Below are 16,483 nucleotides of genomic sequence, written 5' to 3'. Positions count from 1 at the left end.
AGGGCCGGTGATTGCCCCGGCATAACGCCGTGGATGACGGCACGCTTGAGGTCATCCGGTAGGGCTGGATAGGTGTTGGTTTCATAGGTTTGGTCATTTATAGTGAGCTTTTCGATCTTCCTGAGCACGTCGGCGATGTCCAGGTCGGGCGTGCTCGCAATCATGATGTTCGAACCGGGCCGGAGTCTCATGATGAAGTCTTGTTCCTTGATCTTTCCTCCGCTGGCCGCGACGAGGGCTTGCGTTGCCTGGTCGACACGGATTTCGCTGATTTTTATACCTCCCTTGGGGCGGTAGATGATCTTGATATCATCCTTCGGCAGCGGCGGCGGACGTGGCCTTATTTGCCGCTGCGCTCCCGCCAGATGATTTGATATAGAGCGCATCACACCATTCGCGTGCGCCACTTCTCTGCCAGCTGCGGCTTTCGGCGCTATCTTGTTCCTTGTTTCTTTCCGGGGCTCGCCTGGCTGCAAAATGACGTCGCTATGCGGCACAGCGAACTTCGACCCTTTCTTTTTTGGGCGCCGTTTGGAAGAAACAAGTGTCCAAAGCTCCGCATTTTCGTCTTGCAGTGGGTAGATATCGGCCTCGCAGTCCCGCTGCAGTGGTGAGGTCTCCATGGCTTCGTTCACTGCCTCCCCTAGTCCGGGGCTCATATTAACCGGCGACGCGGCAGGAAATTCGTTCGTCTCTTGAATATTCGCCAGACCTTGAGCCGATGTCTGATTAGGTCCACTCCTGGGTCTAACCGATCCTTCGGAGTCCGAGGACGGCAATGGACAGTCGTCTAAGTCCTCTGTCTGGTTGGTATTTGCCTCTTCGGCGTCGGTGAAGAACCCCCCGTCAGGGATCAAGAAATCATCGACGCCCGAAGCCTTCTTGATTTGATGTTGTTCTCCGCCTACGTCGAGTTTTATTTCCAGGTGTTCCGCATAATTGTCCGACGGCCTTCCGCTGGCGATGGTGGACGATGTCTGGCCACGGCCACCTTCCGCCTCATCACTACCGCCGCGACCGTGAGTGGATGGGCCCTTATTCATCTGCGTGGACTGCCCTTCCTCGTCAGTGGCTTCCGATAGCTGCTTGCGAAGAAGCATGGCATGACGCCGGACGCGACAGCGTGGCTGGCGCCGACCTCCGTGCTCCCCTTCATCACACTCTTGGGCATCGTGGTCATGACTAAACGGCGTAAGGCTCATAACCTGGAGCTAGGGTTAGCTCCGCGATGTCCGCTTGGCAGTTCACAATCCACGGGCGGCCAAAGAAGGCACTCACGGACAACAGACTTGCCTCCACAGATCCTGCTCAGGGAGATCTTGCAGAATGCACCAACATATGCGGAATGGGGCAATGGTATCCGGTCAGAAGCTTATCTAAATTGGAGCCGCAGCGAAGCGCCTCCGCTAACATCGGCTTCGTCGTCGGCTTGATAGCCAAGCAATAACCAATGCTCGTTTCGTTGGTCCTTTGACATCGCCTCATTAGTTCGCGTCTTACTTTGCCCGTTTCACGCACACTCGTTTGTTGTGTCGTTAACTCGCATCTATATTCCTTACTTAAGGGATAAGGGATATGATGTGTGTAGTGTGCTATTCATTGTTCCTAGTAAATAAAAACTTAGCAGCGAAATGTCGAGCTCTTCCTTTTATAATAATGTTTAAATTGGAAAGCTTAGCATCCTAAAATACAGTCGGCTGCATTGTTTGTAGTCAGTAGAAGCCGGCAGTTGAACGTGCTTCATAAGCAAGCGGCGATGGCTTGATAGCCAAGCAGTAACCATTGCTCGTTTCGTTGGTCCTTTGACGTCGCCTCATTAGTTCGCGTCTTACTTTGGCCGTTTCACGCACCCTCGTTTGTTGTGTCGTTAACTCGCATCTATATTCCTTACTTAAGGGATAAGGGATATGATATGTGTAGTGTGCTATTCATTGTTCCTAGTAAATAAAAACTTAGCAGCGAAATGTCGAGCTCTTCCTTTTATAATTATTGTTTAAATTGGAAAGCTTAGCATCCTAAAATACAGTCGGCTGCATTGTTTGTAGTCACTAGAAGCCGACAGTTGAACGTGCTTCATAAGCAAGCGGCGATGGCTTGATAGCCAAGCAATAACCATTGCTCGTGTCGTTGGTCCTTTGACGTCGCCTCATTAGTTCGCGTCTTACTTTGCCCGTTTCACGCACACTCGTTTGTTGTGTCGTTAACTCGCATCTATATTCCTTACTTAAGGGATAAGGGATATGATGTGTGTAGTGTGCTATTCATTGTTCCTAGTAAATAAAAACTTAGCAGCTAAATGTCGAGCTCTTCCTTTTATAATTAATGTTTAAATTGGAAAGCTTAGCATCCTAAAATACAGTCGGCCGCATTGTTTGTAGTCAGTAGAAGCCGGCAGTTGAACGTGCTTCATAAGCAAGCGGCGATGGCTTGAGAGCCAAGCAGTAACCATTGCTCGTTTCGTTGGTCCTTTGACATCGCCTCATTAGCTCGCGTCTTACTTTGGCCGTTTCACGCACACTCGTTTGTTGTGTCGTTAACTCGCATCTATTTTCCTTACTTAAGGGATAAGGGATATGATGTGTGTAGTGTGCTATTCATTGTTCCTAGTAAATAAAAACTTAGCAGCTAAATGTCGAGCTCTTCCTTTTATAATTAATGTTTAAATTGGAAAGCTTAGCAATACAGTCGGCTGCATTGTTTGTAGTCAGTAGAAGCCGGCAGTTGAACGTGCTTCATAAGCAAGCGGCGATGGCTTGATAGCCAAGCAGTAACCATTGCTCGTTTCGTTGGTCCTTTGACATCGCCTCATTAGTTCGCGTCTTACTTTGCCCGTTTCACGCACACTCGTTTGTTGTGTCGTTAACTCGCATCTATATTCCTAACTTAAGGGATAAGGGATATGATGTGTGTAGTGTGCTATTCATTGTTCCTAGTAAATAAAAACTTAGCAGCGAAATGTCGAGCTCTTCCTTTTATAATTAATGTTTAAATTGGAAAGCTTAGCATCCTAAAATACAGTCGGCTGCATTGTTTGTAGTCAGTAAAAGCCGGCAGTTGAACGTGCTTCATAAGCAAGCGGCGATGGCTTGATAGCCAAGCAATAACCATTGCTCGTTTCGTTGGTCCTTTGACGTCGCCTCATTAGTTCGCGTCTTACTTTGCCCGTTTCACGCACACTCGTTTGTTGTGTCGTTAACTCGCATCTATATTCCTTACTTAAGGGATAAGGGATATGATGTGTGTTGTGTGCTATTCATTGTTCCTAGTAAATAAAAACTTAGCAGCTAAATGTCGAGCTCTCCCTTTTATAATTAATGTTTAAATTGGAAAGCTTAGCATCCTAAAATACAGTCGGCTGCATTGTTTGTAGTCAGTAGAAACCGGCAGTTGAACGTGCTTCATAAGCAAGCGGCGATGGCTTGATAGCCAAGCAGTAACCATTGCTCGTTTCGTTGGTCCTTTGACATCGCCTCATTAGTTCGCGTCTTACTTTGCCCGTTTCACGCACACTCGTTTGTTGTGTCGTTAACTCGCATCTATATTCCTTACTTCACTGCGGTATTTGTTCCATCTTCCATGCACACCGCTCGTTCCTATTTTCAATCGCGTGCTTATCTCGTTCATTCGCTCAGTCATTTGCACTGAGTTATTTGTCTGCCTGTATGTTTACCTTGTAATGCGACAGCAATTTGGTTTTCGTCGGTGAAATGTCATTGCACTGCTCCGTTAAGAAATTCTCTGAATGGTTTAGAGGGCCATGAAATCATCAGAGGCCATGGCCCAGAGTTGGCCCGAACGATCACCTTTATGACGTCAGCTAGTCTCAAAATAACCACATCGCTACTCCCCCGCCCTCCCACTTGCGGTGGATGTGTAAGGCGGAAATTTTAATTGCTACTTACCCTCTTCTTCCAACAACGCAACGGAAAATAAAACTGCGTTTGCGTTTTTAAACACGCTTTTGTATGCATGTGAGAGCCACCGCGACTACTGACGCGTCTGAAGGGCTCAATCTTATCGTTTGCTGCCTGCCTGCTTGAGATGTCTGCAAACGCAGTACAAAAGTGTGTTAGAAACGAAAATGCAGTCCAATTTTAGGTTGCGTTGCTGAAAAAGGAGGATAAGTAGCATTTAAAATTTCCGCCTTATCCATACACAGCAGAGGGGGGGGGGGGGGGGGGGGGGTGCAGTCGTTTTGAAATTAGCTGACGTCATATAAACGATCCTTTGGGCCCACTCCGCACCGCGTGGTTTTCCAACTGTCTCTTTTTTAAGAACGTTGCTGTCATGGCAGATGACGTCACCATGCGATGACATCATTGCAACCTGCAGAATCTTGTGATATTCCGCGGCATCTGGCGAAGAAGTGTGACACTTCTCGCGGACCCGCGCACTGAGAGACGGACACTCATGAGCTTAAAAAGCCGTTCGCCCTGAAACCAGAGGCCGATAATGGAAATGTGACCGACGACCTCAAAATATCGCGTTCGGTGCTCTTACCAACAGAGCTACATCAGCAGCTGTCCAACCTTCTATTTCTTGGGTATTAATGTTTCCTGTCACTGAACCTTGAGAGTTTTCATCAGCGCCACCCTCATCCTTAGCGGCGGAAGTGGAACGTCCTGCGATACCGCGAGAGTCACATGGAACGTCATCAGCAGGGAGGACAGAAGCTGTGCGAGAACCCTCTTGCGCTATCTTTGGCTTCAAGACTGACAGAATCTAGTCCTACGTAAGATATTAAGCAGAAAATTGAAGGGGAAATGAGGGGCTCGTTATGATACAAAGATGAATGAAGCCAATAGCCAGTGTGGTCAAAGAAAGCGTAGGGAATGTTTTAGCTTAGTTGCCATTGACCTGAATTAATACTGTAATGATTCTAGGTACAAATATAGTTAAATACAAAGTAGTACCAGAAAAAACGCGCCAATTGTGGGAACCGAACCCAAAAACTCCGAATATCGCGTCCTGTGCTCTTACCAATTGAGCTACATTGGCAGCTCTCCAACCTTCTACTATCACACATCTTCAGTGTTGAAATTTGCAAAAGGCTCAAATGTGATCGCTAGCGTTAGAAAGACATTGATAAGACGGTAGCCTTTAGCAGTTTTTGACAGTTTTACAGCGGACCGCAAGGAAATGGTAAACAATGTTTTAATTGTGCGTTTCACCATCCTTGCAATTTCTTTACTGAAGCAAACAGGAAGGAAAGTTGAGGGAATAGCTCTATATTGTAGGTCATGCGATATTTTTGACCTGCAGTGGAAAATTGCGTTTTTGTTAAATGCGCTAATCACGTTAACCCGGCCGTACTTCTTAAAAAGACGTAAAGTTGAGTTAAATGATACCGTCCAGATAGATCACCATAAAAGTACTTATTCGCGCAGCTCCATAATAAATGTGGCTGGAGTAGCACAAATAGTAAGTAATTATACGGTGATCTATCTTGACGGTCTCGTTTAACTCAGCTTTACGTCGTTTTGAGGTGTAAAGCTAGGTAAACCTGAATAACGTATTTAACATAAATGCAATTTTCCACTGCATGTGAAAAAACTCGCATGGCCTACGCTATATAGAGCTATCCCCTCTAACTCTCCTTCCTGTTCGCTTCAGTAAATAGATAGTGAAACGCACAATTCAAACAGTGTTTGCAATATCCTTGCGGTCCGCTGTAAAACTGTCAGAAACTGCTAAAGGCTGCCATCTTTTCAATATGTTTCTCACGCTAGCGGTCATAGTTGAGCCTTTTGGAAATTTCAGCACTGCAGGATACAGTAATAAAGCTGCTACGTGAGGCTTAAGGCTACGACATTCCGCACAGTTAAACCCGGTACAGAAAAGCGAGGTGCGCCCATGTTATTAAAATGGCTTTCTCACATTTCCTTACATGAGGTGTTAGTGCATTTTACCAGGGCGAAGTACTCTTGCCTTTACTTTACCTTGCTTCTCCATTACAGCCTTTCTTCTTTTTCGCACCAGTATTTGTTTCGCTGTGACATTTTTATTTACCACACACATATATATTCCCTTGTAGATGTGCGGCCGCACTAAGACGAAATCGCTTGTTTTCCAGCATCATAAAAGGTTTTGCTGATTAGTCATTTTTTGGCGGTGAAATTTATTTCTGGCTATTCTTGAGTGCAAACCTGAAATTTCTATGTCTCGTATTATTAGGAGTTCCCTCAATATGAACAGTTCCTGTCGGACGCAGGTTACACGTACGACGCACGGATAAGGAGAGTGAGGCGTCGTTCCACGATGTGGAAGAGTACATGGAGCACGCGGAGGCCTTCTTCGCTGCCGCCGGCACCCAGGTGCCGCGAAGGGTATTTGTCGCCACCGACGAACCAGCTGTCTTCCGAGAGCTCAGACACAGGTGAGCTGCAATTGGTAACTGCTTTAGTTTTCATTGGCTGGATACTGATGACACGTACTCATGCGCGGCAATGTACCTTTTTTTTTTTTCAATGGGGGTCAGCAGCGCCACAGCCAATGTTGGTAGATGAAGTGCGTTGGTGGGCTTGATGCTCAGTCGTCAATGTAGTCTCCGCGGGGCCAGTAGTTTATCTGGGCCACCGCTATTTGGGGCCCGCGATGCATAGATGGCTGTCTGCCTCACCATCTGGGAGTTTTCTCGGTGTGACTCCGTTATTTGCTTCATGAGTTGAGAGCGAAGATGGGGCTCGCGATGCATAGATGGCTGTCTGCCTCACCATCTGGGAGTTTTCTCCGTGTGACTCCGTTATTTGCTTCATGAGTTGAGAGCGAAGAGGTGACTTTAGGCCACGGCGGTCTATTGGCAATACTTCAGGCGTGCCTGCCGAAGAAAGCGGCTCAGGTGGAAAGATCGAGAAGCTTCTTGAATGAAACCTGGCAGATTACGCGCTCTCGACTGCGGCACTGTGCCTCCTCATTCCCATCGACAAGGCCGCCAGGCCGTCTGGCGACATACCACGGTAGAAGCCACGAAAACCTTCTGGAATGGGGGAGAACGCATAGCCATGGCATCTGATAGTGCGGCAATTGAGCTCCCGTGGTACAGCCGCCAGAGAGGAGGATCCGATCCGTGCAGTGGGCTCGGACGAGCCCACTGCACGGATCGGATCCTCCTCTCAACGTGCCCTTGAGAAGAACGCGCATGGGGACGACGGCTTTGAAGAAATTCGAGGACTGTCTAGCGGACCGAGAGTGAGGAGCGTATCTTCGCGAGTGTTGCAGTGTTTATGCTCCCTCCCAGATACCCTTCACCCTTCTGGGAAATTCGCACACTGTTATTTGAGAGCATTAAAACTTATTTTGGGGCTAGTTGGGGCAAACAAGAATTTGGGATAAAATTACGCCGAACAATGCAGACCACATGAAAGCAAGAAGAGATACAGCGTGTCGTCTTCTTCATTTCATGTGGTCTGCATGGTTCGGTGCAATTTTATCGCAATTTCAATTATTAGAGAGCGCGTAGTGGTGCAACCAACGAATGTAGGCGAGGCTCCGACAGCGGATGCAAAAACGCCCAGGCATTAGACAAAGTCACGATAAGAGAGCTACGAGCTCAATTATCATCTAGCGTGCTAGCTAGTAGTGCGGTGCTTAGTGTTTAACAAGTCTCTCCTGTAGAGGTGTCGCTTTTTCCGTCTGTGTATACGTGTTTGTGTTATTTTCTTATTGCTGTTATAAAGTTGTTCCGACTGTTGCTTCAAGTTCGGCGTGCTTCACTTCGCCTCTGCAGGCAAACCACACGTCGCCCGTGACGTCTACGTGCACCTAGAAGAGGCAAGATGCAGAAGAAATGAAACACATCGAACCTATTTTACAGTGACCCTGTCTACACATAGAGCGGAGCGTACTGATTTCTTTCTCAAGTGAATAGCCGACCAATGCAAATTCTCACATACATACATACATACATACATACATACATACATACATACATACATACATACATACATACATACATACATACATACATACATACATACATACATACATACATACATACATACATACATACATACATACATACATACATACATACATACATACATACATACATACATACATACATACATACATACATACATACATACATACATACATACATACATACATACAGACATACATACATACATACATACATACATACATACATACATACATACATACATACATACATACATACATACATACATACATACATACATACATACATACATACATACATACATACATACATACATACATACATACATACATACATACATACATACATACATGTACGTTCGCGCGCGCTTACACCTGTATACGCAAGGCGCCCCACAGTCCCCAAATCTGCCCCAAACGTCTCCGGCAGGTACTATCGGCATCAAATAAAATATGAACAGCAGATTACATGGTTTTATATGTATGCCTCATGAAAAGTTAGCGAAATAAAGAAAGGTTCCAGCTGAGTCAGTCTGCCGTAGTTGTCAGAAATACGCGCGCACTTGCAGTTTCTGACTGGTTTGCTTCTGTTTTGTTTTACACTAATTTCCTCATTGCTCCATAGGAGAAGGCAGACTGCCTCAAGTAGACATTTTCCCACGCACTCCGCTGTTCGCATTTCATTTGATACCAATACTTCATAGGCGTTTGCTGCTTGACAGCTATGAAGCTGTCTCAATGATGGTACCATGAGGGCCATATGACAGAACTACTTCAACTCCATCGGTTTCTTTAGAGATATGCAGCGGGATAGTGGCCTGATATGTTTCACAGGAAGATGATGAAAGGTGCTGAACATGCTGGGTAATTGTAATCTCTTCACTGCCATTGTTTTCCTTATTTCAAGAGACAGAGTCATCGTAATGCAGAACGTTATTTAATGAGAATCTCATTGTTGTCCTGAAATATCCATAACGGTCACTTCCCAGCGTGGCGTTTTGAGCGACCTTCTTGTAGGCAGAATTAGTAGCTGTTCATTGAATTTAATTTCACTACTTTAACCATTCAATTGAGGACAACATAGAGAGCTGTAGAACGAAAATTGTTAGATGTAACGTTGATATAGGAAGCGTGCAGAGTGGGTCAGAGACATAACTCGAGTTAATGATATTCTGATGAAAATCAAAAAGAAATGGCAATGGACACGGCGTGCAGTGCGTAAAGAGTAGAACCGACGGTCGCTTAGGGTAAAAAATTGGATTCCAAGGGAAGGAAAGCGTAGCAGGGGGCGGCATAAAGTTAGGTGGGCGGATGAGGTTAAGAAGTTCGCAGGGGTCAAGTGGATGCAGCTAGCACAAAACCGGGTTAATTGAAAGAATATGGTACAGGCCTTCGCCCTGCAGTGGGTATAGTCGGACTGATGATAATGATGAACCGTTTAACTAATTTTGACGTATTTAAATTGCTACAAACATTTTTTGTCAATGTAAAGTGGAAGTATTCGTTGTATTCAAACGTTCAGGAGTCTACAGTGCTTCCGCACACCTTAACGGGACAAGGGAATAGCCATTCCATATAATTATTTTTGTATGAATTTGTGGTGATTCTTGCTTACATTACCGGCCTAGATACAGCCAGAAGTCCTTATCTGGCATTCTGTCCAGCTGCAGTTCTACCCAGCCACAATTTCTTCCTCTAAATCGCATAGTAAGACTGGATTGGACTCGACATCTCTGCTCAGAAACGACTGAATAAAAAACTTTAACATTCGTATGGTCATTTCCAAGAACTGCGGTTGGAATGTTACGACAACGAATAAGTAATGACTGATATTTTTAACAGCACAATTTTCCCAATTTGCCCATTGCGAAACAAGGACTCGAGTTACAGTCATGCTTATAATTTTCCTGTGCAATCAGTAAGTGAACAAATGTTGAACGTATCTCAGCAGAGTTTTTAAAGGGACTGAGACACCAAACTTTGGCACATCAAAATCCTGCTTTGGGCTCGTCTGTATGTGTCACATAATTACAACTCCATGAAGAAGAAAATTAAAAAGATTTTTTATTATTTTAGTTTCTTCAAATAGCTTTAAAGTGCTGTTTATACCGATTGTGACCCCTCACTAGCACAGTAGTTAACGACGAATCAACCTTTCAACTTGAAACATAAAATTCGAGAGAAGTCACAACCCAGTATCTTCAGGTACTCTGAACGACATGTAGCGTCGACAGTCGGTAGGCTAATCGTATGCTCCATCACAAGTGCATCAAAATTTACAACGAATCGAAACTTTCACGCTGGTGATAAGACGGCATGAATAGTTATGTTTGTCGGCTTTTACTCGTTATAAATAAGCGAAACAAACAAATGTGTGATCATAGTTTGATAGTCACCAGCGTAAAATACTGGCCAGATGAGCCAGTTTTAGTCATTGACTGCTTCCTTTCTCCGATGAGTTGGCCTAGCGAGTCCGCACTTTTTTTTTAGATTTTGTTATTGTATACTGGTAATTTAAAATATTAATACATACAAATGGTCACTGAACAGAGTTTGCCCATGGTGAGCCGAAATCGACGTTCGCTTGCTTCTCAGGACACGCATAAGGTGATCAGGAAGCGCCACATTTCGAAGTGCACCTAAGTCTGTCGAGCGATGCTGCAGGCGATTGGAAGCAGCCGGCGTTAAAGAAAACAAATTAGGCCGTTTAAGGTTGATGCGAGAAGGTGTGGAGTATACCTAGATTTTGGAAGACCTATTAGAAACCATATGTGACTGAATGAGCGATTTACGCGGAATTGAGTTAAGGTTGTTTCAAACCACGAGTAGGATTAGCCTACCAGATTCTTTCGAATTGTTTGTGTACACAAGTGTACTCCACTTTGTTGTCTAGGACACCTTTTCCAAAGGCCAACGTCGGAGAGGTATAGCGAAGACGTAGATTATATAAGGAAGAAATTAGGCTCCAAGCGCTAACAGCTAAAAGACAACGCATGCGAGTCACTTACTATCAACCTATACTGATACATTGTAACTTACTCTACGCGTCTGGTGCTTAATCTGCACAGCAATAGAACATCAGCCCTGCGTGCTCCCGGCAACCCCGGTATGAAGAGTTTTCCATAGTAGCCGCTCGCAATCATCTGCGCTTCTGAAGGATTATCGCAGTACGTAAATTGGTATATAATCACCCCCCCCCCCCCCCAAAAAAAAAAAAAAAAGATGAAAAAATAAAAGAGCTTTATGTCAGACCAACGCGCATTTGCTGTCGTACCATATTTGCTAAAAACACCCAAACAGCGCGGTTTGCTACTCCCTCGTGTAGTGGAGCACCGCAGTGGAGTCATGTAGTGGAGTGAAACGATGGTATGCATAGAATGTGGGCCAGAGAGGTCTACGCAGCAGCATCTGCGAGGCGACGTTTGGAACTCACGTCACTGGTTTGTTGCGCTTTATATTCTGCCGTCATACCACAGTCGGGCGCTGATAAACCAAAAACACAATCATTTATTATAAATAATAAAATAATAAATTACCGCGCACGGGTGAGTTCAAGAGCTAGAGCAATGAACGGCGCTTGAAACAAAGAACATGCGAATCAAAAGGTTCACTATCTCCACCTTTTTAAGCAAAGTGTACTGTTTGGTTTGCCCAGGTTCGCCAATTACTCGTTCGTGGGCGACGAGGCCGCGTCGGCCGCCGCCAGGGAGCACCAAACGCGCTACTCACTGCCTTCGCTACTAGCGCTGGCCAGGGACCTGTTGCTGTTAGCCGAATGCGACCTGGTCGTGTGCACACTGTCTTCGGGCGTCTGCCGAGTTGTCTACGAGCTCATGCAAGCCAGGCGCACGGACGCCTCTGCGCAGCTCATCTCTCTCGATGTGGAGTATTTCTATGCGTTCGTCCAGTTCCCGGCGAGGAAGGCCCTCTATGGGTGAGCCCGTCGCCTTATACCACATTCACTCCATCGCCGTCTACGTTGCTGGGCTATGCACTCAGTTCCTCAGAATGAAATACTTCTTAACGACATGCTCACCCGCTGCATAGTTATCTTACAGGTATATAGTCCAACTTCATCGCCAATGTACTGATTGTTTTTAGGTCTCCAACTTATTGTAACTGTGCATTTTCCGCCTGTAGTTGCTGTAGCGAGTGGTAGCGTGTCTGTTAACCGCATTTGTAAGAAAATGTCAGAACAACAATCAGATTTGAAGAACTCACTATAAATCAGATCGCTCACGACTTCCTCAACGTAGGAGCAAGTTCCTGAGTTTGCTGATCAGATTTTTATCTCACTACTGCATTCGAATTCGCTCGCAATATTCGGGGGTCCAATGTGTTTGCATCTTCACAGCCACCGACCCCTGCACTCCAAGGAGCTGTGGCTGCGTGAAGGCGACACCGTTGAGAGGCTGGGCGACCGCTCGGTAATAGGCGAAGCGCAACGGAAGAAGTTCTGGGACGGCATCTCCGTGGGCACGCTGCCTGGCACAGTTCTCACCGGACTCTACCCGACCTACAAGACCGTGCCGCAGATCCGCACCGCTCGGCGCAAGCTGGGGTTGTCTTAGTTTCGATCTCTCACAGTGCCCGGTTCTTGTAGAAGTCCCCCAAATTTCTGCGCAGGGGGAGCGAGATCTTGCAAAATACTCTGGTGGTTCTGACCCTACCACTCCTCAATAACAGGCAAAGAAGCTCCTCAAGCTTGCACGTTGCGTAGCAGTGACAGAGGCAGATGTATGGCTTTTCCAGTCATAAGAGAGCCTGTTGTCTACCTCTGCGTCGGTCAGGCCTCCGTAACAATATTTTAATGCAGTTATGCATTCAGGGCCTCGAAGACCCGATTTTTGCTGAATCCATTTCCTGTCCGCACATAGCACCAACGCATAAATCCTCACAGCAAAACTGGAAAGAATAGCAATAAAGGCCAACCAATGCGCTTTCTGTGTCAGCACGTGGCTATGTAAGCATGGCCCGTCATGATATATAGGTAAAAGGGGATGACCTCTGCATAAGCGAAGGAGGAGGCCAAAAAGTGAAATAAAGAGAATGCAGCTTATCGGAGACAAACAAGGCGAATTCATATTTGACCTGTGCAGCCCTTGAAGAGCCCTATCGCTGAAGCGTATGACAACAGAACCACCTCACATTGCAAACATAATAGCAATACATGCGGTAAATTGTCATTTATCTCTTTTCATCGAGAATATATTTCATATCCTTCATACATAGCCCGAGCATTTCGGAGGCTGAATTTGTTGTAGCATCCTTGCAGCACTATAAAGAAAAGCAATCGGCTAAACTAAGCAAGGCTCAGGTAAACAATCGTCGTGAGCCAGCAACTCGGCGGAGGTGGCGGCTCCTGCTTTGCACTGGCCCTTCTTACGTCCTCACTTCTGCGTGTCACTGAACGCGCACCCATTCTGCTGTGCCGCCGGCGCCGTTCTCACTGTTGAGAGGCCTTCGTCGCCCTCTACACCCTCAACTTCCTTCGCTGCCATTCGGTTTCTAGCCCAGCTGCAAGTCAGCTGCCTATCAGCACGTCACTGTCCACGTGTCCTGACTTGGGTAATTCAAACAGGGTTCTCACTTGGTACCGAAGGTTTAAGCAGGTCACCCAACATTAAAGCCTGGCAAAACCGTCCAACTCTTCTACATCCACTTGTAGTGCTTTTACGGGCAAAAAAGAAAAAAAAAACAGTCGGAGAGGAGTAGATGAGCACGGAACATCGCAGCGATCGCCGCAGCCGATCGCCACGCGTGCAGACTGCAACACATTGTCGCGCTGTGCATTCCATGCCGTCCTCTCCATAAACATTTATTTTTATGCCCGAAAAGCTTTAGCACGTCCATCTCGATTTAATTACGTTGTAATCCTACCATTGCGCTGCCCACGGTTGAAGCAAAATTGACAACGAACAGCTGCGCGCCCGCCAGACTCTCAAGTGAGTTCAGCAAAGTGACGAGGTATCTGGGTGGATCAATTTACGTCGCACACTCGCGCGCTACCCGTCTGTCGCGGTGTGAAGTCGCCTGTCAGATTAACATCCGCGGGCCTTGTGACACGTGCTATTTCTTTAAAAAAACTTTTGTTGGCTATACCGTTTAGAACTAAATAAAAATATCATTTAATTAGAACACTTTGTTAACTAGCGACCTAATTAAAGAAATATACTTCTTACTACCTTTGCACCAGTATAACCCCATTGATAAAAAAAATCTAAAGGTAGTCTGGTTCTGTCATCTCAATTTCGATCTCCTAAATTAAGCACCCTGTACAGTTTAAATTAGAATACGTTTGTAAAAAAGCCACTTTTTTGTTTCTTCCCTACACTGTGAAGAAAAAGGCGAACCTGATATCCCGAGTGCGACTCTTGTTTGTCTCGCTCTGCACGTAACTGGATCCACGGAAATCTTAAACTCTCGACAATTGAATTGATCGGTATAGAAGACCGTGCAGAAAGGTATATGGCACCCCAGGAATGTTCATAAAAAACTAACTAACGTCTCTGAAGTAATGAACCTGACCTTCGACTTAGATGTCTCTCGAAGATTTCAATCCACCAGCTTGAGATTTCTCTCTCTCCTGTTAAGCACACTTCTGATCAGTGTTCGGAGTTAACAGTCGTACAAGTCGAAGTTAACAGTAGGCAAAACGGTTGTGGCTTGAAATATGTGCTGCCTTGAATAAGAGGGTGAAAGAACAGTGGGTACCTTGACAATATTCAGAGTTCAAAGTCAGCGCTTCTCTCTGTTCTTTGTTTCATCATTTTGCGCTGTTAACTTCGAAAAGAACAGCAAACATGTCCAAGCTGATTCCCTTACCAGTTACGAAATTCTAAGCAGTGAGAAAAAGGAGAATGACGCTGAAGGAACACCGCAAGGGCACGCAGAAGGCATAATTCTCTTGTTACGATCTGTCCTTGAATTGCTGCAACCTGTTTGTGCCCGAGATCCGACGTTCACGCGGAAAAGAGCGCCAAAGTTTGTGTAAATATTTGCTGTATAATGAGGTCGGCGGTCCGTCTCGGGGTATACCGACGTTAATGGCCTGCCTTGGCAACTTGCCGTCGCGCGTCTTATTTGCGGCCAAAACCATAAATGCGACTGCACTCAGCGTTGCTTCATTTCGCGAACAGGAATGCTTCGTCATAGGAATAGCGTGTGTTGTTTTTTCTTTCTTTTTTTTTATGGAGTAATGCCGGTCATTTAAGTGGTCCCTGCAGTCATGGACGTGCACTGGAAACGCGTGATTCACTTTTCCCGGCGTGTTGACGTTGACGGAGCTAATGAAACAGCCGGCATGACTGATTTCATTTTGATTTTATGATTCTGCGGGCGTCGACGGCACTCGAAGAAGCGGTGCTAGTGGAAAACAATCTACATCCTCTGGCCGCTGTTTACCAGTAATTAAAAACAAAGCAGTAGAAGACTGGCTGCAGTCTTTGCTTTCAACAGATCGTAACGTGCGAGTGCGAATGACAGTAGCTGACCGCAAGCTATCAGCAAAGAAGGAAAGCATTGTCTCGTGGTTGTGAACTACTCGCAGATACCACAATTCCGGCGCTACTTTCGTAGATAAAAACGACATTGCAATCGCATTTTGAAAGCTAACGTGCTTGTATATTCAGTATTCTTTTCAGTGAATAGCAACTGCGAGGTTTTTTTATTGGAAACCTTCCCTTTCCGTCTGCGGATCCATTTGCTACGGCAGCCTAATAGTGCTTTCTATAACTATACAGTATAAATGTACACCTGAAATTACGTTCTTTAAGCCTTTTTTTACCCTTCTTTTTATTAGCACAGGAACGAACGGTTGGACTGTTGAACGCATTTCTCAATTAAAAAGATAAGAACCAAAAACTAAAACAGTATAGCATACCATTTCAGACATCGAAAGAAGTATATATATATTCGGACTGTTTGAGCGTTTCTTTCTTTAAGAGCGTCTTTTGATGTCTACCATGAGTGATTCGCAGGCATAGTCAGACTTTGTCACAATTTTGAGTTAAAACTTAATTTAAAATCTATAGTGCATGCCTCTATGCGCCTTTGCTACACAAAACTGCTATTAATTGATTTGTTAACTTAATAAACAAAGAGACGAGAAATTTAAGACCAGGAGGTGGGACGAGAAGGTATGCAACAGATTACCTGCGCGGGGGTTTGTAGAAAAGAGACCTCATGGCTACCAACCATCAGCGACGACTTGCTAGCAAGTGCAGTGTACTTACCAGTCGGGCATATTATGGCCAGCAGCATACAGGGTGTTTTCCTCACAGTCCTAATGTAAAATGACGCTAAAGGTTGAAACCGCTCTACTTTGCGCTCTATGCATAGCGTTGTGCGGATTTGTAACAGAAAAGAAGCTATGACGGCTCTACCGAAGTATTGTTTTGTCATTTTGTGCTTACCGCCTCATTTGCAAGATTACACTAGCGTTTAGCGCCTATTATGGCCCAAATAATGAAGGATCTGCATGCATCTTAAATCTAGTTAACAATAGCGTATACGCCAGTACATCAGTAATCGTTCGCTGAACTGTACTAAGAAAAACCACAGGATG

At 45.5% G+C, this 16,483-nt stretch overlaps 1 protein-coding gene across 2 annotated transcripts in view; it reads left to right on the top strand.

The window, feature by feature from the left end:
• The window catches only part of LOC146185168 (alpha-(1,6)-fucosyltransferase-like), a 37,468-nt gene extending 24,319 nt beyond the window's left edge, over positions 1 to 13,149 (top strand). For both annotated transcript variants that reach the window (XM_084606153.1, XM_084606152.1), the window contains 3 exons: positions 6,212 to 6,376; positions 11,573 to 11,851; positions 12,272 to 13,149. In XM_084606153.1, coding sequence (XP_084462279.1) covers positions 6,212 to 6,376; positions 11,573 to 11,851; positions 12,272 to 12,488 — 661 coding nt within the window. In that variant the 3' untranslated portion in view covers positions 12,489 to 13,149. The remainder of the gene's footprint in view (positions 1 to 6,211; positions 6,377 to 11,572; positions 11,852 to 12,271) is intronic.
• Positions 13,150 to 16,483: the final 3,334 nt, after the last annotated feature.

This window comes from Amblyomma maculatum, chromosome 6 (genome assembly GCF_055883805.1).
Source record: "Amblyomma maculatum isolate TAMU_Amacu chromosome 6, ASM5588380v1, whole genome shotgun sequence".
Lineage (NCBI taxonomy): Eukaryota > Metazoa > Arthropoda > Arachnida > Ixodida > Ixodidae > Amblyomma > Amblyomma maculatum.
This window is presented reverse-complemented; position numbering and strand designations above follow the sequence as displayed.